Source organism: Diabrotica virgifera, chromosome 8 (assembly GCF_917563875.1).
Source record: "Diabrotica virgifera virgifera chromosome 8, PGI_DIABVI_V3a".
Lineage (NCBI taxonomy): Eukaryota > Metazoa > Arthropoda > Insecta > Coleoptera > Chrysomelidae > Diabrotica > Diabrotica virgifera.
Genome location: NC_065450.1, coordinates 183,174,141 through 183,201,821, shown reverse-complemented (window position 1 = coordinate 183,201,821; position 27,681 = coordinate 183,174,141). Strand labels below are relative to the sequence as shown.

Sequence of the window (27,681 nt, the reverse complement as noted above, 5' to 3'; positions counted from 1 at the left end):
GTCGAAAAATTGTTCAATTTTTTTTTAAACAAATTCACAAAAATAATTTTTTGATTTCAAACAATTTTTTTTAGATAAATTGGGTCTTCCTAACCAAAAAGGTCTCTTGTCATTTTTTTCTAAAATTGATTGTTGTCGAGTTATATGTGATTAAACATTTGAAAAATGCGAAAATGGCCATTTTCAAGGCTTACTAACTCGATTAAAAATTATTATTATGAAATTCAAAAAGAGGCTAAAGCAATCTTCAAACTCCTTCTTCAAGGTCCTGAAGAGATTTTTGTCAATATTTTATTATAAAGCTGTTATTTTTAATTATTAACAATTAGCGCTATAGTTCAAGATGTATCGTCGCCCCCGTTAGTGAAATTATTCCGATTCGATTTTTTTACACAAAATTACTCAAAAAGAGGTCCTTATAACATATCCATAGGGTGCCGGGCGGTGCCGTGGTCGAAGAATTGTTTAAACAATTTTTTTAAACAAATTCACAAAAGTAATTTTTTCACTTCGAACAAATTGTTTTTACATAATTTGGGTTATTCTGAGCAAAAAAGGTCTCTCGTAATTTTTCTCTAAAATTGATTGTTGTCGAGTTATATGGCCATTTTCGCATTTTTCAAATTTTAAATCGCGTATAACTCGACAACAATCAATTTTCGAGAAAAATCACAAGAGACCTTTTTTGCTCAAAATATCCCAAATTATGTAAAAACAATTTGTTCGAAGTGAAAAATAATTTTTGTGAATTTGTTTAAAAAAAATTGTTTAAACAATTTTTCGACAACGGCACCCTGTGGATATGTTATAAGGACCTCTTTTTGAGTAAGTTTGTGTAAAAAAATCGAATCGGAATAATTTCACTAACGGGGGGCGACGATACATTTTGAACTATAGCGCTAATTGTTAATAATTAAAAATAACAGCTTTATAATAAAATATTGACAAAAATCTCTTCAGGACCTTGAAGGAGTTTGAAGTTTGCTTTGGCCACTTTTTCATAATTTCATAATAATAATTTTTAATCGAGTTAGTAAGCCTTGAAAATGGCCATTTTCGCATTTTTCAAATTTTTAATCGCATATAACTCGACATCAATCAATTTTTAGAAAAAAATGACAAGAGACCTTTTTTGCTCAGAATGACCCAATTTATCTAAAAAAATTGTTTGAAATCAAAAAATTATTTTTGTGAATTTGTTTAAAAAAAATTGTTTAAACAATTTTTCGACCACGGCACCGCCCGGCACCCTGTGGGTATGTTATGAGGACCTCTTTTTGAGTAAGTTTGTGGAAAAAAATCGAATCGGAATAATTTCGTTAGCTGGGGCGACGATACTGCCCGGTCTATAATAAAAAGAGAAAAAATCAGCAAGATCTGGTTACCGATACTAAAAGACGAAAATAATAATAAGAATATAACAACACTAGGTAATGAGTTAACAACAAATCAGAGACATGTAATAATAGTTCTGTATTCAGTAATATAAACATTAAGATAATTTATACAGGTTGTCCAAATTTTTGAAGTTATACTTCTTTACCGGCGATAGAGTGTGATTTTTTTATATGTTAAAACCTATCAGCCCGGCGCATGCGCATTATAACTTTGTTCTGATTGGATGTTCAAATGACATGTCAAAAATTATCCGATATGGCAGCTGCATAGAGGTATATATTAACATAGAGAGAGCCTACCTTCCGCGCTTCCTGACGACAAGATCTCATGGACTGGTTTGCTGCATCTCTTTCTAACACATTGTATCGAAAATCTATGATGACATTCAGTGTGAATATAGGCACGGAAGAGGAGGACAACTGTAGCAGCTTTACTATGCGTAAGAGTCAAACAGCACTAATCCAAATAAAAAAGATGGTGTCGTCACTTCGCTCTGAAAGACACTCTCTCTATGCTAATATATAACTCTATGGGCAGCTGTGGTTTGGAGGTAAAGGTAAAGGTAAACAAATGTATAATATATTAGTTCTATTGTTGTGAGGACAGAAACAAAAAAGTTTATAATATTGTAGTGACTTTTAAATAGTTTTTAAAAGCAACAGGTACGTAATAATTGTTAATGTATCATGGGTATAAACCTACCTATTTGATCTGCCAAAATACATAGTATGTAATACTTTTATTTATATAATTTGATTACCATCAAAATTTCTATCAATATTCACCTAATATATTGTTTTTTTACTCTATGTTTTGTTGTATTTTTTCAATTCTAAATCATTTCAATTCAAAATTAAAATAATTTGATCAATTTTCAAAATCTCAAAATATCAAGTTTAATCCGTTTAGTTAGTCGATCTTCGTAAATAATGACACATAGTGTCCGTGGCTAAGCGGAGAAGGCGAATGAATTCCAATACCAACCGCTCTTATCAGCGCTGGTTCGAGTCCCAATAGAAACTTTCTTTTTTGTTTTTTTTTAATACATTTTATGATTGTAAGTATATTTATTATATAATTGTATTTTCAGAAAATACGTATTTAGTTAAAAAAATTTTCGACAATTAATGTTCAGACATCATTTGTGGCTTGTTTAATGTGTTTGTGTGTGTTTTATTCTTTTATTATTTTAATTTTTGGCACTGTTCTAATAAAAATGTTTGAGAAGTAGTAAGTATAAATTAGTTTAATATTTAAACAAAATCTAAATAAAAAGTATATTAATTTCGTTTAAATCATATAAGAGAAGTATAACTTCTTACGTGCGTACAAAGTACACACACATTCTTTTTTTTTTTTAATTTAAATAATTGACACAAAAAGAAGAATGTATGTAATTTATTTAATTCAAAATATCTTCTACTGCTGTTAGAAAACAGAAATAATAGTTTATTGTACAAATAAACATTGATTTTTGCTTAAATTCAATGTTCAAACTGCCAAGAGGCAGATAGGTGGCAGCTTGAACATTGAATTTAAGTGAAAAGTAATGTTTATTTGTTAAATAAACATTTATTTCTGTTTTCTAACAGCAGTAGAATGTTTTTTTTGAATTAAATAAATTACATGCTTTCTTCTTTTTGTGTCAATTAATTTAATTAAAAAAAAATTTGGACATCCTCTATAAATAATCATGTTAATGTTTAATATTACTGAATAGGGAATTGAATAACCTTTCAGATGACCTAGCACACGACCCCTATTTTCATTTAAAAAAATAGTCAATTACGTCATCGCGCCCAGATGGATGACGTCACTAGTACGATATATGTATATGTTAAAAAATCATAATTTAAAAATCGAATAACTTTTCTATTTTGTAATGTTCTACCATTTTTTCTTTTTAATGATAATGTGGAGAAAACAATAACAGTAAAACAATTAGTATTAAAACACAATGTGGCTTTTTAATGCCATTTCATTTAGCCATGAACTTAACCATATTATTACTCTGCTAAGTATGTATATAGGGATTTAATGAAATTTTTAGTTCCTAAAAAATATAAAGATTTTTGTACATTATATGCCCCGAAATCAAACAATTGTTATAGTAAATGCAGATAACACATTTGAAAAGAAATAGTATTTAAACATTACTTAATTAAAATTTGTGAGTATCACATCTAAATGAAATGGCTCTGAATTTATTGTAATTTGTTATTATAAAATAAATATTATTTTATATCATTTCTCTATTCTGCTATGTACTTCTAAAAATTAACACCAGGAGGCGTCTAAAATACATTTTCCCTGGAACCATTTGTACTGTAGTTGATTTTCAGGTGAGTACTGGTCCACATTTATACCTGTGGCAGCTTCCTCTTGACTCTGAAATAGAGTTAGTTGTGTATTTAAACATAATAATGCATTAAAAGAATTGATTATTGAAAACCTAGATATATTCCAGATATTTTTATGAGTAAATAGTGAAACCTGTTGACAATCAAAGTTTTGGTATTGACAAAATTTATCAATGTCCAATAAGCGAAGCTCAATATGAAGAAATCGCACGTTCCGCAGTAAGTATATTAAATACTGCTAAACGGGAAAGCCACAACAATCCTGGGATATTTTAATACCAAGATTGGTGTAATAGTCTAAGAGCTAGTGAACCCTCCCTTCCTGTAAGGCTAGAAATTTGTGTAGCGATAATTCATAGCACACCAAGGCTAAAATCCATGACCTGGCAGGCATCAGCCTTGCACGTGTATCTACCAGGTGAATCGAAAAGTGCATAGTTTAGGGGAAAAATAAACTTTCTACTGTAAAATTTAAATTTAAATATGTGTTCGAGTAAGTCATTTAGAAGAAATGTGTACAATGACAGGCGATTCTGAAGAGCATAAGACCTTGCCAGGCGAGGGGAAAGATTAGGAGTTTTTCCTAAAATTATTTTTTTTTTTGCATCGAACAATTTTTTTTAGGTTTTTTGAATAATTCCAAACAGAAAAGTTCTTTAGTGATTTTTCTCTTAGGTTAATAGTTTTTGTTATATAAGCGATTAAAAATTTTGAAAAGTGCGAAATCGGCCATTCTTAACCCTAAATCGGAATTTAACTAAAAATTTCAATGTTGCCAAGGTAGGTAGATATTCTTTAAACATTGATTAATGAAATCCCAAAGAGTTTTTTGCAATACAATATCGGAAACCCCTTTGTTTTTGAAGTTATACTTCTTTAGGCGCGATTGAGAGTAAAATTTCATAATACTGCGCGCATGCGCACACAGACAGTATGGCGTTTAGTTGCTAAATCTTTCAAGTTATGTATAAATATATCAGTGCAAGAAAAGGTGTGAAAAGAATATATTAGTGTTTTTAGTAAAAATGTATATTTATTATAATTTTTGTGTCTTTGGATTTGTCTTCCTCAGGAGTAAGACGAGTATTATTAAAACATTTTATTGTATTATTATACTTCACCTTGTCTGTTTGTTACCGTGAATTGTCATTAGGTACGTCCGAACCGATACAGACACAGTCCTCGTAGCGTATTTGGTATAGCATTCGGCCAGAGATCGAGAGGTCTTGAGTTCGAATCCGGAGCAATCCTATACTTTTTTTTATTTTTTTGAAAGCGGTAAGCACAAATATTCGTGAAACATTCGACATTCGTGAAAGAACAAAGATTACTGATGTCGCAGAACGTATAGCAAGGCTCAAGTGGCAATGGGTCGGACATGTTGCCCGAGATAATCCCGAAAAATGGACACAGAGACTAACAAACTGGAGACCAAGAGAGAACAGGCGATTAGTAGGCAGACCGCAGAAGAGGTGGGCAGATGATATCAAACAAGTCGCGGGCAAGCAGTGGATGAGAATTGCCAAGAGTAGAAATCGATGGAAGCAAATGGAAGAGGCCTATGTCCAGCAGTGGACGAACACAGGCTGAAGAAGAAGAAGAAGAAGAAGCACAAATAAATTAGTTTAGTGTTTAAAAAAATTAAAACAAAGTGTTTAAAATATATTTATTTTTAAGAAATCATATAATAGAAGTATAACTTCTTACGTGCGTACAAAGTACACACACATTCTTATTTTAATTGCTAATCAAGCGGGCGCGACACTGTAGTATAAGTGAGGACGTTTGAGTTGGCATAAATTCATTATCTCGAGAATGGGCAAATTTGAAGCGAAATCCTCAGACAGGTCGATTTTTATTTTTAAATTAGGACTTTTTGGCATATATATAATACTAGTGACGTCATCCATCTGGGCGTGATGACGTAATCGATGATTTTTTTAAATGAGAGTAGGGGTTGTGTGATAGCTCATTTGAAAGGTTATTTAATTCTCTATTCAGTAATATAAACATTAACATAATTATTTATACAGGGTGTACAAAAATTTTTTTTTATTAATTTAACCTTGATTGAATTTGACAAATAGAAGAAACATTTTTTTTGTACACCCTGTATACATAATTATGTTAATGTTTATATTGCTGAATAGAGAATTAAATAACCTTTCAAATGAGCTATCAGACAACCCCTACTCTTATTTAAAAAAATCATCGATTACGTCATCACGCCCAGCTGGATGACGTCACTAGTATTATATATATGCCAAAAAGTCTTAATTCAAAAATAAAAATCGATCTGTCTGAGGATTTCTCTTGAAATGTGCCCATTCTCGAGATAATGAATTTATGCAAACTCAAATGTCCTCACTTATACAACGCTTATACTAGTGTCGCGCCCGCTTGATTAGCAATTAAAAAAACAAATGGGTTTTCGATATTTTATTGCAAATAACTCTTCGGATTTCATCCATCAATGTTTAAAGAATATCTACGTACCTTGGCAACATCGAAATTTTTAGATAAATGTCCGATTTAGGGTTAAAAATGGATGATTCCGCAATTTTCAAAATTTTTAATCCCTTATAGAACAAAAACTGTTAACCTAAGAGAAAAATCACTAAATACCTTTTCTGTTTGAAATGATTCAAAAAACCTAAAAAAAATTGTCCGATGCAAAAAAAATAATTTTAGGAAAAACCCCTAATCTTTCCCCTCGACTGGCAAGGTTTTATGCTCTTCAGAATCGCCTGTCATTGTACACATTTCTTTTAATTGACTTACTCAAACACATACTTAAATTTAAACCTTACAGGAGAAAGTTTATTTTACCCCTAAACTATGCACTTTTCGATTCACCTGGTAGATACACGTGCAGGGCTGATGCCTGCCAGGTCATAGTTTTTAGCCTTGGTGTGCTATGAATTATCACTATACAAATTTCTAGCCTTACAGGAAGACCGTTAGTCGGAGGGTTCACTAGATTTTAGGCTATAACTGAATGAATAACACGACTTGAGAGACTGTAGGTTGCTACATTTCTGTACGGTGAATCATTTTTTGGCTACTAACAAAGGCTTTGAGCATTCTCACAAGATAATTTCGTACTTGGACATCACCAGGTCTAGCTCTTCTAGAGGTGCACTAGCTATTCCATCTCCCTTGCTGGAGGTTGTTAAGGATCATCATATGGAAGGTATGCTCCTTAAACAATCATATCCTTCATAATCTGTGACCTTCATTCTTACCGTCATTAAATTCCTAGAACATAAATTCATTAACGACAATATTTTCATTTTACCTTAATATTTTTATAGGTCCTTTGGCATAACACAATTATTCGGTACTCCGGTAGATCTGCTATATGTAAGCTCTCCACCAACACCCGATATAGACCTCTTGTTCATATTTGATCATTGGTAAACTCGGGTCTCTTGTAATAAAGCTACATCGAACCTTCTCATAGCCACAGTAAGTTCTGTCGAAGCTGCTTCACTGTGCTGGAGATTTGACTATATAGCACTCTGATTTGGAGTCATTATTTGAATCTGTAATATGCCTTGAAATGGACATATACCTTCAATTTTTGGCAGGAAAACTCTGAAAAGGATCATTCATTACCATGAGACACCTAGGCATACTTTGGGCTAGACTACAATCAAGCCTGCTCTCTCCCATAAGCCCCAAATAGTCCTCACCAGATCTACAATCCATTTCTTTGCGTATTCGTTAGCAAAGTTCACCCATAGGCTCTCAGCCGCTAAATGTGTTACTGAACTGTATAGATCTTTTAGAACTTTTCTACCATAAGATGTGCAGTGTTATACATTCTAATTGGTGTAAAAAATGAAGGCTCATGACTACTGAACACGGTTTCGTAGCCTTTTTTAACTTCTTTTGACAAATTTCTACTTTCTGTTGACTTCTCAGTGGCATACCCAGGGGGTTATAACCACCCCCCATTGGGATGTACTTTGAGCTTAAATTGGCAATATTCCATACCCTCCAGTGGTTGTACCCCCCCCCCTTAGGATCATCCTGGTTACTCCGTTGTGACTTCTTCTCTTTTTATTGTAAACTACAATTGAGATACTTGTATTAATTAATATTTATCTTTCCTTTCATTATTATGTTGTCACTTTTCGAGGTCTTGTTCAACCACTACTTGATCGTCTGCTAATGTTCCATTTGCAGACGATCCATTATGGTATGCTATTCGACAAATCCCGCAGTGACTATTTCCAAATACTATTGACTGTAATACATCCAACTCACACAGAAATCTAGAAGCACGTTGCCACTAGCGCCACTGTCGGCTTGAAGTGAAACTACGTTTTGAAAATGTAAAATTTGACGTAAACATTCAAATTTAATTTTATAAATTTTTGAATAACGAGCTAATTTTGCTAAATTAAATTAAAATAAAAATAGTTCAAACACTTATCCAAAAACAATAATAATACCCCAGGCTGTGGGTGAAAAAACGTGATATAATTCAGGAATTTTTGAAACCTATCAGGTGTTGTAAAGGACGATGCCAGGAATAACTTCTACTAAAATGTAACCAAAAATATTGTGCGCTTTTTTTTCTATTGCGATTTTCATTTGTTAAATTTGCAATTTTTAATGATTTTTAATTTTGCAACTTAGGATATTGACTTTAGAGAAAAACTTTTTCATAGAAAGTAGTAGTAATTTAAAAAACCTACAATTTGAGGAATGGTAAGTTTAATTTCGTTAATTGGTTATTGCAGATCAGCCTCCGAAAAGTCCAAAAATGGCCGTTTTTTACAATTGCATTATTTATTGCACGAATAATTTTTTTTTATTTTTTAAAGCTTTAAAATGAAGATCTTTCAATTCCAAACATAAAAAAAAATTGTAAAGCCAGATTAACGAATTTGTTGCTTAGATATTATAAATTGTTTATCCCAAGAGGTAAAATGTCGAAGGCTATAACTTTTTGAAAAAAAATCATTTTTAAACCTCTAATTTTTGGGTTTGAAAATAAGGGGGCAAATTTCGTTAAAAACATTTAGAGCTGAAGCGGTCCTGTACATCCTATGAGTTTTTAACTTACAGATTATTGTTGCTGAAGATGAAACTAATATTTATAAAAAAATAAAAAATTTCTACGACCAACTGAAGCTGAGATAATTTTTGGGTTTGAAAATAAGGGGGCAAATTTTGTTATAAACATTTAGAGCTGAAGCGGACCTGTACATCCTATGAGTTTCTAACTTACAGATTATTGTTGCTGAAGACGAAACGAAGATTTATAAAAAAATAAATATTTTCTACAACTAACTGAAGCCGAGATAAAAATTCGGCCGCTCGCAAAAACACCGATTTTAAAAATAATTTTTAATAATTAAATGTAACTATATTCTATAATAATTTTTATTTTAAGATAATATAAGTCTTTCTTTAGTCAATGACTGTAAAATAATTTCTTAATTGTTATAAATAAAGGCACTACGATTAAGAAAATAAAACAATTATCTCGGCTTCAGTTGGTTGTAGAAAATTTTTATTTTTTTATAAATCTTCGTTTTGTCTTTAGCAACAATAATCTGTAAGTTATAAACTCATAGGATGTACAGGGCCGCTTCAGCTCTAAATGTTTTTAACGAAATTTGCCCCCTTATTTTCAAACCCAAAAATTATCTCGGCTTCAGTTGGTCGTAGAAATTTTTTATATTTTTTTATAAATCTTCGTTTTATCTTCAGCAACAATAATCTGTAAGTTAAAAACTCATAGGATGTACAGGGCCGCTTCAGCTCTAAATGTTTATAACGAAATTTGCGAAGTTTAAAAATGTTTTACGCATTTATTTACATCAGAAGATGAAAATATAACTCTTTAGAAGGAGATTAGATGTTTCACCAACTCTCTACGATTTTTTTTTTCAAAAAGTTATAGCCTTCGACATTTGACCTCTTGGGATAAACAATTTATAATATCTAAGCAACAAATTCGTTAATCTGGCTTTACAATTTTTTTTATGTTTGGAATTGAAGGATCTTCATTTTAAAGCTTTAAAAAATAAAAAAAATTATTCGTACAATAAATAATGCAATTGTAAAAAACGGCCATTTTTGGACTTTTCGGAGGCTGATCTGCAATAACCAATTAACGAAATTAAACTTACCATAGCTCAAATTGTAGGTTTTTTAATGTACTACAACTTTCTATTAAAAAGTTTTTCTCTAAAATCAATATCCTAAGCTGCAAAATTAAAAATCATAAAAAATTGCAAATTTAACAAATGAAAATCGCAATAGAAAAAAAAGCGCACAATATTTTTGGTTACATTTTAGTACAAGTTATTCCTGGCATCGTCCTTTACAACACCTGATAGGTTTCAAAAATTCCTGAATTATATCCTGAAATCGACCTATTTTTCACCCACAGCCTGGGGTATAAAGCAATTTTATAAATGTAAGGTTAGATTGCTCTGGTTATCACCGAACACCACTAGATGGCGCTATATTGTTTGCTTCCTCAAATGTAATGGGAAATGTCAAGAGTTGTATGTGTTACATTCAATAGTATTTGCTACTTATGTATTCCCAATTACCAACATTACATTGCTTCTCACAATTACTCAGATCTTGTTATCTAGTTCCACAAGTACGTAAGCATCTAAGTATGATTTACGCGTCGTAAATACTGGCTTCTTCTTTTTCAAGTGTCATATTCTCATACTTTCATGGCTGCGTAATATTAGACAATGGTGTGGCTGCACAGTAGAAGAACTACTTCGCGCAGCAGCCAGTAGAGAGAGATTTCAGGAAATTGTAAACATGATGACGGCTAACGTCTGAATACAGACACGGCACCTAAAGAAGATATTCTCATAGAACGTTAACAATAAATTGCATGGTTTTTATCATTGATATAAAAATACCCATTGATATAAAATTGGTTTTTATCTACTGTTATCCGAAATAATGACCTGGGGCTAACTCCATACTATTGAAGATTGAAGCTGCTTATTAAGCCATGAGGTCTTTCTTATTTCTATATAGATATAATTTGAAGCAGTGACTTTATAAGAAAACAATAGAAAATATTAAAGATTGATATATACTTTACCATTGGAGGAGGAAATATTCTTTTACAGTCAGCCTTATGAAGATGTTCTTTAACAGCTGTCACCAAATATTGGCGAGTTTCTGTGGTAATACAAGTTTTGCATAATTGGCATTCCAGTGACATACAACTCGATCTACAGGTGTGACTGTTACATACATTTGGGTAAACTGCCAACGTTTTGTCAGATACCACCATATCTTCTTCTGATTTTGATCTAAATTTTAAAAACAAAGTATTATTTCCAGTAGCAAAAGTTTCGTAAACTATTAGGTACCTATATACCTACACTTGCGAGCAGAAAATTCGACTCAAAAGTAAATTAAGTTATATTTTTTGACTACGCTGTTTTGCAAGCCTCTATCCACATATTTATGTAAAATTAGAACTAAAATATTATGAACAGAGGTAATTTTTATTGTAATGCCATCAATATTTATAAAGTTAGTAACTAAAGTTAAGTTTAACTAAAGTATGTAACTTAATATGGTATGTGAGAAAACATGTTATGAATGAAAGTCATTATGTAATAAATAGTAAAGTAAATTAACATAAAAAATCAAGAGTAATACTGAGTATTTTCTCCTATATGTTGTATTACACTTTCCATGCGAAATCTTAAAGACCTTATTAAGTTATTGCTTTACAAGCACAATCGACTCCCGTCAGAGAATAAAACTGTGCTCCATTGGCCAAAGTCCCAATTGACGTGTTCTCAGTCAAACTGAAGTCAAGCTTGTCTCTGACGTGCGTTCAATTTGGGGCCTGTGTTAGCTTGTATGGGAGTCAAAGTGGCAGTCTTAAGTGTTCTTCTAACTATCCCCTAAGTGACGAAGACACCTCGAACATTCCTCAAGTGTTGAAAAGCTCAACTTATGTCGCGTATTGAGTCCGTAAGATACTCAGGACAATGAATCGATCATCCCTCTCTGGTATTACACGTCACCGACTCAAACCTGGTCGTCGACTATAGCTACCGATCTCCTGGTATCGACGGTAAGCCTTTGAGATTGCCGTCTGCGTCATTAGGAGGCGACGGGCGACAGTCCTTTGACTATAGCGCTCCCGTAATTATGCAATTACCTGGGCCGCCTTCACTGGTGAAGTATCCATTTATAAAATATTCCCTTACTGCACTTTAAATATTCACACGTCTGTGTACTGAAGTGTACACAGACGTTAACTTTTGAAAAGCGACTGAGATTACCACCGGTAAATTCATAGAGGTCTAAATTGCGTAGAACATGTCAGTTACATTGTTTGCTGCATTCCCTATCTATACCATACAGGTAAGTCGATTTTTTTGATCAAAAGTAGAAAACAGTAAATGCAAAAATAATATTAATGTAAAACTATTAGTTAACTCAAATGATAAGATAAATGCATTCAAAATGAAGAACTTAATTATTATGTATACAAGTACCTTACAGCTAAAGAACTTCTGTATATACTTTCTCCAACTCCAACCAGACCCAATACGTTGTATAGGACTTGTTGGTACAATAGTCTATTTGGTGGAAAATGAGCAGACGATAAGTTTGGGCTCATGTTCGCTTCCAGCAAGTAGATTTTCAAATTTTCATCAACCAAGAAATCGAAACGCATTAATTCGAAAAAGTTCCTTTTGCTCGTGTACCTGGAAAATCATTTGAAATAAAAATTAAGAATTGAGGAGTACCTACCTACAACAATGCATTATTTATAAACGTTATGTTTTAAGGGGGGGGGGTGTATAGTTTGAATTCAATATTACAAGTACATTTTTGTGATTTTTTTTGAAACTATGGTAGAATTGTTTTGTTTTTAAATTAAGTAAGCATGTTCAGATTGTTCAGTACAATTCAAAGAATATTCAAAAAAAATTTCAAGACAAAATATTGAAAAATAAGCCAACATTGGAAAATTTTTACAGACATCCCCCAAAAAAATGTATTTTGCGATGAACATCAGAACTCGTATACTCCATTCTTTCACGGTTTTTGCTCTAAATTTTAAAGAACCGCTTGGATTGACATGAAATTTGGCATATGTATAGCTTACATTTCAAAGAAAAAAAGTGATATTGTGCCGATGTGTGCTTTTGCCCTGGGGGTGACTTTCACCCCCTCTTGGGGGTGAAAAAATATATGTCCAAAACAAGTCCGGAAATGGGTAAACTGACTAATTTTAAGTAACTTTTGTTCTATAGAGCTTTTTGCCAAGTCAACACTTTTCGAGTTATTTGCGAGTGAATATGTTCATTTTTCAACAAAATAACCACATTTTTAGACGGTTTTTCGCAAATAACTCAAAAAGTAAATATTTTGTCGAAAAAAACGTTCTTAGCAAAAATATAGTCTATAAAAAATAAAAAAAATTGTGTACGCGTTAGGTCTCTGGATCTGGTAGAACCAGAGTTATAGCCAATGAAAAATAGATTCATATTTACCAAATTTCAAATATAATAATTCGACGTGAAATATCCAAAAAATTAAGCACTTTTTGGGGAAAACCCATTATAACTTTTTTAAAGTGTTTTAAAAAAGCTTTATTTCTGTTTTTACAAAAAGTTTCTAGCATTAGATTTAAGCAAGTTACGCTTAAAATAAAGTTGGTTCCTTTTGTTTTTGCAAAAAAAAATCGGGAGGACCACCCCCTAATTAGCAACTTAAATGAAATTAATCGTTACCGCTCCACAAATTATTTTACTTATGTTGTGTTTATAATATGATCTGTAAGTTTCACCGATTCAAAGTGCTTATTTTTGAAAAAATTTGGTTTCAAAGTAAAATTTTTAAAAATTTTAATTTTGAAAAAAAATGCTTTTTTTCAAAATAACTTAAAAATTGTTAGAGATACAAAAAATCTCGAAAAACAAAAAAAGTCAGATTTGCTTTTCTAAATATCATGTATTTTTTGTTTTTCTGTTAGACAAAAATTGATCAAGATTTGATGTTTCTAAATTTGCATGCATTCGTGATCAGTGGACTCCCCCCTTTTAACTACAGCCTTTTCAATAATAAGGACTTTGAACCGATGAAACTTACAGATCATATAAACAATATATACACGAGTCAAGAAACTTGTGAAGTCGTAACGATTAAGTTCATTTAAGATACTAATTAGGGGGTGATTTTCTCGATTTTTTTACCAAAACCAAAAGGGACTAACTTTATTTTGAGCGTAACTTGTTTAATTTTGATGCTAGAAATTTTTTTTATAAAACAAAAATGAAGCTTTTTTTTAACACTTTAAATAAGTTGTAATGAGTTTTCCCCGAAATGTGCTTCATTTTTGGATATTTCACGTTAAAATATCCCATTTGGAATTTGACGAATATGACCCTATTTTTCATTAGCTATAACTCTGCTTCTACTAGGTATAGAGACGTAATATATACACCATTTTTTAAAATTTTTACTTTTTTTAAACTTTTTAAATTTAAGACAAACTACTTACTATTTGAGTTATTTGCGAAAAACCGTCTAAAAGCGTGGTTATTTTGTTGAAAAAATGAACATATTCACTGCCAAATAACTCAAAAAGTATTGACTTGGTGAAAAAACTTTATAGAACAAAAGTTACTTAAAATTAGCTAGTTTACCCATTTCCTGACTTTCTTTGGACGAATATTTTTTCACCCCCAAGAGGGGGTGAAAACCACCCCCAGGGCAAAAGCACATATCGGCACAATATCACTTTTTTTCTTTGACTTGTTAGCTATGTGTATGCCAAATTTCATGTCAATCCAAGCGGTTCTTTAAAATTTAGAGGTTTTGCAATATTTTACCGTTAGCCAAGCCGCACACCAAAGAAACATGAAACGAAAAACATGAAACATGAAACGAAAAACATGTTTCATGAACCTAAAACACTGCTAAACAAATCTGAAAGTTCGCCTACCAATGAAACGAGTGTGACTCATGCTCATGACACATTTTTATTTTCGGAGAGTTTCATAAATGGGCGGACGTTTATTTGTTTAGCACTGTTTTATTTCCATGAAACGTAATTTACGTTTCATGTTTCTTTGATGTGCGGCCTGCCTTAAAGAACGGACTAGTAGTTGAATCACGTGAAACTGAAAATTCAAAAATATTTTATTAGCTTATAAGTTTCTCGAGGTAACGCTGTCGAATTTTTTTGTTTTAACGATTTTTGTTTTTTTTTAACGAAATTAACTAACTAATTACGAAATTTTTCGTAAATAATTATACTTTTATAAAAAGTTCTTTTTTATAAAAGTATAATTATTTACGAAAAATTTCGTAATTAGTTAGTTAATTTCGTTAAAAAAAAACAAAAATCGTTAAAACAAAAAAATTCGACAGCGTTACCTCGAGAAACTTATAAGCTAATAAAATATTTTTCTTAATAAATAATACGTTATAAAACGTTTTCATTATTAATTTATAGGACCCAATAATATAAAATTATAAACTATTTTGTTGTTTCAATTTCTATATAGTATATTATGCAACGAGCATTTAATGATGGGCATTATGAAGCGAGTATGAGGGATACAAAACGCGGCGAGTTTCGTATAGAGTACGAGTTTCATAATGATAATTAAATATAAGTTGTATACCTACACGATTTTTTTTATGATCATTCACAACAAAAAATATATTCAAATTTATTAATTTTGTAACTCAAATAAATTAAATAGTTTTTCAGTTTGTTTACATATTGAGAACTGTCAAAACGTATTTATTTGACTCGCCATTGGTCACTGCGCGTGTGCAAATGCCATATCGCGATTTTATTGGTTAAAAATCTGTATCATAATGAAATTCATTATGATACACGTAGTGAAATCATAATTGATATATTATAGTATGAGAATAGAAAAAAGAATTTTGTAATCGACTTTTTTAGAGGCATAATTATTTCTCTAGCGGATTTAAACTCATATACAAAGAAAATATTTAAAATGGTATATATAATATTTATATATAATAATTAACTTATAAAATATGAATTTTAATTATATTAACTTTTAATCATTTATTAAAAAAATTAAAAAAGATACGTAACAGACGGGCTTCGAATTAAGGACCTCTCGATCTCCAGTCTACCACTCTGCCACTGATCTACCACGTATCGATTCGTTAACGTACTTTAAAATGGCATTTAAGTGTAATTGCATTAGTCACATTTTTAAAATTGTTTGGAATTAAAAAAAATCGATTTATCCATATAATAGCAATTAAATATTGTATTGTTAGCTAGTTCTGAGCTTTTCTGAAAATTTCAGATGCCTAGGAAACATAGAACTATAAAAACTCTAAAAAATATAGAAACGTTTTAAAAAATGTGAAAATCAACCTATTTATTATTGTTAAACAAAAAATAAGCATAAAACAAAAAATATTTCGACAGCGTTACCTCAAGAAATGTCGGAAAAAAATATATGCAAAATTTCAGGTAAATCAGTCATGCAGTTTTTGCAATAGTTATAATAGTTACAATGTCCACCGCATTTGAAAAAAAAAACAGTTTTGAGAAAAATGCGTTTAAAGTTTTTACAACTTTTATTTTTAATCCCTTTTTTGTCTGTCAAATCGTGATGCACACCCGAATATATTTTTGTATTGTGGAGTAATTTACAAAAGAAAAGGGGAATAGCTGTTGAACGTTTCTCTCCACGCTCTAGTGCGCTGGCGCCAAGCTATTGTAAGTTGAGTCGAAGGTAGGGATATTCAACATGCTGTAGCTCTGGTAGTTTTACTCCGATCAATCTGAAATGTTCAGAGAGTATTCTTAAAGTTATGTCCTTTTATTTGACACAATAAAAAATCGATAATTTCAAAATTTTCAAAACATACACCTGCTCCCCTTAAATTGTATTTTTTATTAACGAATCTTAAAAAGTATACTAAAATAAAAATCTCTTCTGACACAGATGAAAACTGTTAGTGTACTCGCTTGATGCATATGATCATTCAGATCTAAGAGACAAAATAATTATCCCGGTATTAACCTTACTAATTAATGCAGTTAATGGAAATATCAAAACAGCTCTACCTACTCCATTTCACGAATTTGGGTCAAACAGGAGTTAAGAGTCAAAATAATTGAAACTAAAAACAATTTAGCATAGTAATACTATCATTTTTTTATTTGTGATACTTAAATTATGTTATACCTTTGTAGAACATCAACAATAGCAGCTTCTTTGGCTAATACCACAGTTCGAATTGCATCTTCTATCTGCTTCCAAATAGTACTGGGATCTTTACCCAAACTTTTTAAATAAGCGTTAAGGCTATCTCTCATCCCAAATCCTAATTCGTTGTAATAATAATCCAACGCAGGTATTTTCCAAACGGGCAAGTAGTCGTCACCAACAACATATTTATCCAAATTTTCGGGATCAAATGGATGATATTTTTCTGGACAGAATCTAAAATTGAAAATGTCAAAAGTTAAGGAAATAAGATTAAGGAAACTCTTATGCATACAGTACAAATGTTATTTGTTATTTAATACTACTTTCAGTCTCTGAAGTTTAATCACGATTAAAGGTCTTCTTATTTTTTTCTCTTTAGGTATACGTAATACTGCTTTTTCATTGGTGAATTGATACTTCTGTGGAAGGTTGTCACTCCATATTCTGCGCGGTCGGCCGATACTTCTTTTACCGATAAGAAGTGATTTATCTCTTGATATTTTGACCACACGTGTCTACCCCATTTTGCTTTATGTGGTTATTTCATTCTTTCTTTTTATTTAGTGTCCATTCGATTATACATTGTACGTTACATTCTAATGTCTTCACTTCTCTTTAGATCTTTCAGAGTATTTCCTGTAATCCTTCTCAGTACTCTCATTTCTGCCGTTTCCAGTAATGTTTGTGTTCTGGCTGTATCAGGTCTTGTTTCTGATACTTAAGTCATTATTGGTCTTACACTGGTTTTATAAATTCTTGACTTCATCTCAGCGTTAATATGTTACTATGTCGGTTTCGCCATATAGTACCTATTAAGGCATCCAGCCAGTATATTTGTTTATATTCCTTGATTTTCACTTCTTTGTCTAGGTCTCCGTAGATGGACAGTGTAATTCCAAGGTATTTTATTTCCATTACTTGTTATTTACTGATTCATGTTATTTTAGTTTGCTGAGATAAAATTGTCTTTTTTAATTATTTTGCTGTTATGATAAATATGTGGACCTATCTTTGCAGACTCTCTTCATCTTGAGCTATCATTATTGCGTCGTCTGCGTAACAGAGTATTTTTAATTCTTTGTTTCCCATTCTGCATCCCTTCTTTGTTGACGCTTTTGATGATTTCATCTGTCTTATTCCGCTGCTTATGTCTGCAGATTCTGTAAGTTGTTCATCTGTTCTGACTTGCATTTTGTTGTTTTGGTAGATATTTCTAATAGTTTTTATTATGATTTCTAGGAGAACTTCTCTATTATACAGAAGATGAATTACATCTTTGTCTTACTCCGTCAAATGCTTTCTTCAAGAGTCAATCAGACATAGAAATGCTGGTCAATTATACTGTAGTGATTTCTCAGTAATTTGCTTTGTGACGAATATTGCATCTGTACATGATTTTCCAGTACGAAAATCCTGTTGTTCATCTGCTAAACTTATCCTCTGATTCGTTAGTTCTTGTAAAATTTTAGTTGTAAGTTTTAGGGCAGTATTTAGCAAGTTGATACCTCTGTAGTTTTCTGGCTGATTTTATCTCCATTTTTGAATAGAAAAATTATCGCTCGTTCTCTATTCTTCCGGTATTTTATTGTGTTTTATAATTCTTCTTCTTCTTCCTTCTTGTATGTAGGCTTTAAAGCCTGTTTGTTCTTCAATATTAGCCTCATAAATTGTTTTAGTTATCGCACCATCTTTTTCTTGGTCTGCCAATACTTCTTCGTCTCTTTGCTGACTTATCTCGTGCTATTCCTATCCTCTGCCATTCTACTAATGTGTTTGTTCCACTCCTGTTTCCGTTTTGCACCCATCTTATGTTTTCGCTTCTCTCCCTATCCAACAGACTTTTCCCTGATATTCGACGGAGTATTTTCATCTGTGTTGTATCTAGTATTCGTCTCGTTTTAGATGTGTCAGGTCGTGTCTCAGCCGTGTATGTCAATATAGGTCTAATTGCTGCTTTAGGTATAGATTCTTGCTTTTGTGTCTTGTTTTAGCTGTTTGTTCTTCCAGATTGTGTCATTAAGAGATCCCGCCGCTTTACTTGCTTTTAAGCTTTGTTGTCGTACTTCCTCTTCAACATCTCCGTAACTGGCTATATCTATTCCCAGATATCTAAACCTTGCTTCCTACTTTATTATTTTCCCATCAATTTCGATTTTACATCGTAGTGGGTATTTAGATGTTGTCATACATTTGGTTTTTTCTGCTGATATTGTCATATTGTATTTCTTGGCTGTTGTATTGAAGATGTGTGTTAATCTTTGGAGATCGTCTTCTGTGTCGGCGATTATTGCGGGGTCGTCTGCATAACATAATATTTGGATTTATTTGTTCCCCATTCTGTAACCCTGACCTTTACGTACTACTTGTATTATTTCGTCCATTATTATATTAAAGAGCAGTGGACTTAACGAGTCAGCTTGTCTGAATCTGCTTTGTACTGGTATAAACTGCGTTAGTTTTCTATTTATCTTTGCCTGTATTCGATTATGAAAATAGATGTCTTCGATGGTTTGTATAATGGTTAATGGTGTTTTATAATTAATGTTGTTAATTGTTTGGTCATTGCTGCTCCAAAATACTTCAGTACGTAATTCGTTTAGTATTCTGTCTTTACCTGTAGCTTCTATGCTCTTCAGCTTTTCCAGTGTTTTTCAAAGTTTATGTGTACTTATATTAACTTTTTCATTTGTGCTAATTTCTGGAATTTCCAGTTCTAGCGTCATTGGTTCTTCCTCTACATAGAACTTTGTAATATAGTCAATCCATGTATCCATGATTAAAAGTGCATGTGTGAATTGGCATCGGTTTATTGTTACATGACACATTATGTATAAAAAGTTTTCATTAAAAAAAATTGAAGGCACTCGTGGGAGTGCCGACAGAAGTGAAAACTGCTTATAGTATATAAATTACGCGAAGCGTATGCCCTATGCTATTTATGTATGTATACATACACATAATTAATATATGTACAAAATTTATTTCAGCGAAGTGATCACGGTCGCAAATTCAATATTTTTTCCCCATCCAAGAAGTGCACAACGTCCATAAAGAAATTTTCACTTCAAAAATTTATTTCGTCGAAGCGATGACAGTCGCTAATTTAATATTTTTCTTCATCCAAAAAGTGCACAACGTCCTTCAAGAAGTTTTCACTTAAAATATTTATTTCGTCGAAGCGATGATGGTCGCGATGACGGTTCCTAATTCAATAATTTTCCCCCATCCAAAAAGTGCATAACGTTCGTAAAGAAATTTTCACTTCAAAAATTTATTTCGTCGAAGCGATGACAGTCGCTAATTTAATATTTTTCCCCATCCAAAAAGTGCACAACGTCCCTCAAGAAGTTTTCACTTCAAATATCTATTTCGTCGAAGCGATGACGGTCGCTAATTTAATACTTTTTCCCATCCAAAAAGTGCACAACGTCCCCAAAAGAAGTTTTCACTTCAAAAATTTAGTTCGTCGAAGCGATGACGGTCGCGATGACGGTCCCTAATTCAATACTTTTCCCCCATCCAAAAAGAGCACAACGTCCCTAAAGAAGTTTTCACTTCAATACATATACGTAAAAAATTATTTCGTCGAAGTGATGACGGTCACGATGACGGTCGCTGATTCAATACTTTTTCCCCATCTAAAAAGTACACAACGTCCCCAAAAGAAGTTTTCACTTTAAAAATTTATTTCGCCGAAGCCATGACGGTCGCTAATTCAATATTTTTTCTCCATCTAAAAAGTGCACAACAACCCTCAAGAAGTTTTCACTTCAAAAATTTATTTTGTCGAAGCGATGACGGTCGCGATGACGGTCGCCAATTTAATACTTTTTCCCATCCAAAAAGTGCACAACGTCCCTAAAGAAGTTTTCACTTCAATACATTTACGTACAAAATTTATTTCGCCGAAGAGATGACAGTCGCGAAATAAATCCTTTTTCCCCATTCAAAAATAGGTTTTACATTTATTTTAAATTTAAATACTTCTATAGAATTTATGTATAGATACACATAATATAGATACGTACAAAATTTATTTCGCCGAAGAGATGACGGTCGCGAAATAAATCATTTTTCCCCATCCTAAAATAGGTTTTACATTTTTTTAGATTTAAATACTTCTATACAATTTATATATACATACAAATAATATATAGAATACGCGATGACGGTCGCAATGACGGTCGCGATGACGGTCGCGAATTCACTGCTTTTTCCCCAATCCAAAAATCGCACAACGTCCCTAAGGAAGTTTTCACTTCAAAAATATGAATTTATTCTATTTGGCTGACACAATGTAAAATATATTCGTTTTTAATAATTTACTTACCGTAAAAGTCCTTCTCCGTTGTAAATATAAACTCTTAAAGGTTCAACAGAAGTAATTATAGTATAAATACCAATGTCAAATCTGTGCCCACTAACTAATAAAGGCTTATCAACATACTCCTGCAGAAAAGTTCCTTCTTCGTCTAAATTCACGTCAAAAATTTTTTTGATCTTAACCTCACGATGATCGTTATTTTTTTGTACAAACGATACATTGGTAAACTTCTGGGAATATTCCAGTAGTTTGTCTTTATCGACTGGTAGCTTGAATGCTGGTGGTATGTAATTTAAGCCGCTAGTAGCTAGAGTTACTTTGTTTGTTATGTGACCGATTCCCGGCAAATGGTTAACTTTTTGATGAGGTTTCAGATTGTCTAATTGCGACCTGAAATAATAGTCACAATTAATAATTAATCACAAAAAAATTGACAGTAGAAAGTAAGTCTTGCAGCCAAATTGTAAAAGAAAGAATAGAGGACAAAGTTACGGATAAGGAGGAGCAAAGTGGTTTTCGTGCAGGAAGATCTTGCACTGGCAACCTGTTTTGAATAAAATAGCTTTTAGAAAAAAGAACAGCCAGAGACTTAGAACAACATATGATATTCGAAGACCAAAAGAAAGTCTAAGATAGCATACCCTTCAGTAAATTGTGGCCTGCAATGAAGGAAAATGAAGTGATTGGTTGTATTATCTGAGGATAAGAATGATGTAGGATATAAGATCAGAAAATTAAACGAAGAGAATAAGGTTTGGATTGTACGCTTAATGTAGATTAATCTGGAAAAGACCAACTATCTAGTTGTTGGAAAATCAGATGGAAATAATCTAGGGCTAGACCACCGTGAAATTAGGGATATTGAGTCATACGAACTGGACAATCTGCAAAACTATAGTCGAAAGCATTACAACTTATTATGTGATGTTGGAGATTATACTAGGCTACAACTTCACGACAAAATAAGAAATGAAGAGATTCGGCAGAATGAGCATTGAGACAACAATAATTGAAGCCAAGAGTTTGAAATAGTACGGACGTGTAAGCCATATGAACGGAGACAAGTGGCCAAAGAAAGTGATGGAGTGAAGAGAGTGCAGGGAAAAAGATGGGGAAGCCTGAGATTTTACAGGATCGTGACCGGCGATATAGAAATCGGTGAAAATGTCAACATTGTACGAATAGGAATATTCACGCCTCATGTATATACTATTGTATTATGGACATTTCATTCTTATGAGATCATCAGATGAGAAAAATACGCAGAAGAGGTTGGCTTCCTAATACTGGTATAATACCTGTCACCATAGTATACCAATAAAACAAAAAGTATCGCATAATTTTCGAAACAGAAAAAAAGTTTAAAAATAATTTTGAATTTTTGGCAGAATGTTATCTATCGTCTCCTTTATAGTGTAGGAAACAGAGGTTGAACCTTGCAAAATGGACACAAGTCCGGTTTTATTTTTTTTTCGTTATACCAAGGGGTGCTTATTATAAGACTAACTTTTTCTGAAAAAATTTCGCCCCGGAACCCCCCTTTTCACCCCTTTAAAGGGGGTAATTTGTGGTTTTTGCGGAACGTAGCCCTTCCTGTACCTTTTACAAAAAATTTTTTTATAGAAATATGAAGTGGACTATATTTTCTACGATTTATTTCCCGCCAGCATATGTCTATCATCCACCGTTTAGCGGGGGTGGCGCCCCAAAGTTGACAAGTTTTTAAAAAAGATGTTTTTAAAACAAATATATTTTTCCCTAACTGTAACGGAAATTAAGAAGAAATCCTACGGCAATTATTCACAAATAAGTGAACGATTTTTTGGTATAGGTTTCACTTAAGGGTAATTGCCCTATTTTTAATTACAGGGTGTTACATTTTAAAAAACCCCTTTTTATACCATCTGAACCGTTTATGCTAGAGTAAAAAGACTTTCAGCGATTACCCATGTACTGGTGCTATTTACAAATTTGTATAATGCACCACCATTTTTCCCCGGAACCACCCCAAAACAAAGAAGAATTAATAAATAAAGTGATTTTCTTGGAATCCTTCACACACAATGCCCTTTATTATTATGCTTCATATATCATTTTGTGCACGTTATTATTACCCATGCATGGACACCAAAAGCGATTTCCTAGTCCAACCCCTGTAGCCAAAAAATAAATAAATAAAATGGGGGGTTGAAATTTTATTTTGTTTTTTGCTTTTTGATCTATATGGGTATCTGCTTCATCAATAGTGCTTTTCAAAAATATATATGGTTATTGCAACATCCCTGCGGAAACCACACCTATCCTTGAAAATATACTGCAGAAACTACCCCTATCCCTTGGCGAGGAGGTTTTTACGATTTTCTCATTACCTATGCATTCTTTTTAAACAAAACTTATACAAGGTTAAATACCACTATTTACTCTAAACATTAGGTCCTATTCATTTTTTTCGTATAAGCAAGCGTTACGGCACAGTGGCGCCGTAAACCTCATATATGCTTTGGCGGGCTCCAGTTTTTGTTTTTTTTTTTCGTCATCTGTTCGTTTTATTGATAAAGTACTTATGTAAAATAAAACAACACAGTGTAACCTACAAATTATGACCTATGCACATTTTACAATCTTTGCGCCCCAAAGCCACAGTGGTGGCCCAAAATCAATTTTTGCATATTTTCGCCACCTACACGCATTTTATTGCATTAATGCTACCTTAATAGCACCATATTTACCCTTAAGTGGTCACTAAGGAGTGGCGGATCCAGGGAGGGGTGATGGGGGTGATCACCTCCCCCCCTCTCAAACCAAGTGATATTATATTCAAAGATTATAAAAATATTCATTTATTTTTATAGAAATACTTATATTATATTATTATTTTTATAAGAATGGCGTACTTTTTATGCTTTACCAACAGTGGAGGATCCAGCATCGTTTAGAGGGGGGTGCCAATTGGCTAAATTTCTATAAGAATAAAAGAATATTTTTATAATCTTTAAATATAATATCACTTGGTTTGAGAGGGGGGGAGGTGATCACCCCATCACCCCTCCCTGGATCCGCCACTGCCGAGCGACCACCTAAGGGTAAATATTGTGCTATTAAAGTAGCATTAATGCAATAAAATGCGTGTAGGTGGCGAAAATATGCAAAAATTGATTTTGGGCCACCACTGTGGCTTTGGGGCGCAAAGATTGTAAAATGTGCATAAGTCATAATCTTTAGGTTACACTGTGTTGTTTTATTTTACATAAGTACTTTATCAATAAAACGAACAGATGACGAAAAAAAAAACAAAAACTGGAGCCCGCCAAAGCATATATGAGGTTTACGGCGCCACTGTGCCGTAACGGTTGCTTATACGAAAAAAATGAATAGGACCTAATTTTTAGAGTAAATAGTGGTCTTTAACCTCGTATAAGTTTTGTTTAAAAAGAATGAATAGGTAATGAGAAAATCGTAAAAACATGCTCGCCAAGGGATAGGGGTAGTTTCTGCAGTATATTTTCAAGGATAGGGGTGGTTTCCGCAGGGATGTTGCAATAACCATATATATTTTTGAAAAGCACTATTGATGAAGCATATGCCCATATGGATCAAAAAGCAAAAAAAAAAAATTTTTCAACGCCCCATTTTATTTATTTTTTTTTGGCTACAGGTGTTGCACTAGGAAATCGCTTTTAGTGTCCATGCGTGGGTAATAATATTGTGCACAAAATGGTATATGAAGCATAATAATAAAGGGCATTGTGTGTTAAGGATTCCAAGAAAATCACTTTATTTATTAATTCTTCTTTTTTTTTGGGTGGTTCCGGGGAAAAATGGGGGTTCATTATACAAATTTGTAAATAGCACCAGTACATGGGTAATCGCTGAAAGTCTTTTTACTCTAGCATAAACTGTTCAGATGGTATAAAAAGGGGTTTTTTGAAATGTAACACCCTGTAATTAAAAATAGGGCAATTACCCTTAAGTGAAACCTATACCAAAAAATCAGTCACTTATTTGTGAATAATCGCCGTAGGATTTCTTCTTAATCTCCGTTACAGTTAGGGAAAAATATATATTTTTTAAAAACATCTTTTTTAAAAACTTGTCAACTTTGGGGCGCCACCCCCGCTAGACGGTGGATGATAGACATATGCTGTCGGGAAATAAAACGTAGAAAATATAGTCCTTTTCATATTTCTATAAAGAATTTTTTTTTGTAAAAGGTACAGGAAGGGCTACGTTCCGCAAAAACCACAAATTACCCCCTTTAAAGGGGTGAAAAGGGGGGTTCCGGGGCGAATTTTTTTCAGAAAAACTTGAGGGACTTGTGTCCATTTTGCAAGGTTCAACCTTTGTTTCCTACACTATTAGGTGTCTACAAGCCCATAACATTTCAAGTTGAAGCGTGTTTTGGCCGAAAAAGAACAGTAAACAAAACGTTGTTAAAGGAGAATATTTATTTTGGACATTTGTGCTCGAGAATTTGATCTGCTTGAGTTTTGAATGAGGAGCTGCGTTCTTACCAAAAATGAGTAATATAACGTCAGAATAAGCAGCCCAAATTGTAGCTTTAATTGGAGATGGACGATCGCACAATAACTTGCTGATGTTAAGGGAATCCACCAATCCAGCGTTTCAAGTGTTTTAAGAAGGTATAGAGAAAGTGGAGGATACAGAAAAAGATCGGTTCCAGGACTTCCCAGGTACACGAACCTTGCCGATGAACGTTATTTACATCTACAGACTTTGCGTACATATGCTACAGCGAGACCACTGCGAAATGACTTTCGCACAGCCCATGGCCCGTAATGTTCGGTTCGTAAAGTGACAATTCGGTTAGAAACATAAAGGAAAGTTGGAGTCAGAGCCAGAATGCCTGCTACTGTCCCATTGTTAACGAGGGCACACGGTATGGCACGTTTAAGTTTTGCACCAGAACATGTCGATTGGAATAGTAATGACTGGACTAATATTCTTTTTACTGATGAGTCAAGATTTGCACTTTGTGGGCCCGACAGACACTTTGCACTGTCGGATCCACAAAGTGCAAATCTTGACTCATCAATAAAAAGAATATTAGCTCAGTCGTTAATATTCCAATCGACATGTTCTGGTGCAAAACTTAAACGTGCCATACGGTGTGCCCTCGTTAACAGTGGAGCAATAGGCTTATTCTGGCTCTGATTCAAAATTTTCTTAATCTGTTTCCAACCGAATTGGTGCTTTACGAACCGAACATTACGGGCCACGGGCTGTGGAACGATAATTTCGCAGTTGTCTAGCTGTAACATGATGTGTACGCAAAGTCTGCAGATGTAAATAACGTTCATCTGTGAGGTACGTGCAACTGGGAAGTGCTAGAACTGGTCTTCTTCTGTGTCCTCCACTTTCTCCATACCTTCTTAAAGCACTTCAAACACTGGATTGGTGGATTCCCTTAACATCAGCAAGCTATTGCTGCGATCGTCCATCTCCAAGTAAAGCTACAATTTGGACTGCTTGTTCTGGCGTTATACCGGGTGTCCACTTATATTTTCCCCCATTTTAACTGCCTATAACTTCTAAACGGCTCCAGATAAAAATATGCGGTTTTCACTTAAATGTTTTATTTTAGTAAAAGTTTTGTCTGAATGGATTGAATTTTTTATATCGCTTTCAAATACGAAATAAAATATGGCGGATTTTTGAAAAAAACGTTGTTGACTTTTTTTAATGGAACACCCAGTATATTCTTTTGTAAATTGAAAGAAAGGTCATTCACCTATCTGCGATATAAGGTTTTTTAAAATCGGTTGTCAAATCACTGAGTAATTAATTTTTAAAATGAGAGGTGCAACGTGGATATCTCATACCTAAATAACATAACTAACCAAGTTACGTGATTTCCACATTGCATCTCTCATTTTAAAAATTAATTGCTCAGTCATTTGACAACCAATTTTAAAAATTTTTATATCGCTGGATAGATAAATGACCGTTTTTTTCAAGTTTTTAGGTAAGTGACCATTTTTTATATCGCTTTTAAATAAAAAATGGCGGATTTTTGAAAAAAAAACGTTGTTGGCTTTTTTTATTAAAACAACCAGTATATTTTTTTGGATCTTGAAAAAACGGTCATTTACCTATCCAGCGATATAAAATTTTTAAAAATCGGTTGCCAAATGACTGAGCAATTAATTTTTAAAATGAGAGATGCAATGTGGAAATCACATAACATAATATCATTTTGCTCAGTTATGTTATTTAGGTATGTGATATCCACGTTGCACCCCTCATTTTAAAAGTTAATTACTCAGTGATTTGACAACCGATTTTGAAAAACTTTATATCGCTGGATAGGTGAATGACCTTTCTTTCAATTTACAAA

General features: G+C 32.8%; 1 protein-coding gene across 3 annotated transcripts in view; it reads right to left on the bottom strand.

The window, feature by feature from the left end:
• Positions 1-3,358: 3,358 nt before the first annotated feature.
• LOC126889632 (probable tubulin polyglutamylase ttll-15) overlaps positions 3,359-27,681 on the bottom strand; it is a 63,538-nt gene continuing 39,215 nt past the window's right edge. For 2 of the 3 annotated variants that reach the window (XM_050658115.1, XM_050658116.1), the window contains exons 3-7: positions 21,333-21,716; positions 16,979-17,236; positions 12,275-12,487; positions 10,855-11,068; positions 3,359-3,786 (exon numbers count right to left, since the gene is read on the bottom strand). In XM_050658115.1, coding sequence (XP_050514072.1) covers positions 3,676-3,786; positions 10,855-11,068; positions 12,275-12,487; positions 16,979-17,236; positions 21,333-21,716 — 1,180 coding nt within the window. In that variant the 3' untranslated portion in view covers positions 3,359-3,675. Of the gene's footprint in view, positions 3,787-10,854; positions 11,069-12,274; positions 12,488-16,978; positions 17,237-21,332; positions 21,717-27,681 lie in introns of those variants that run through there. The other variant, XM_050658117.1, reaches the window with a different exon arrangement.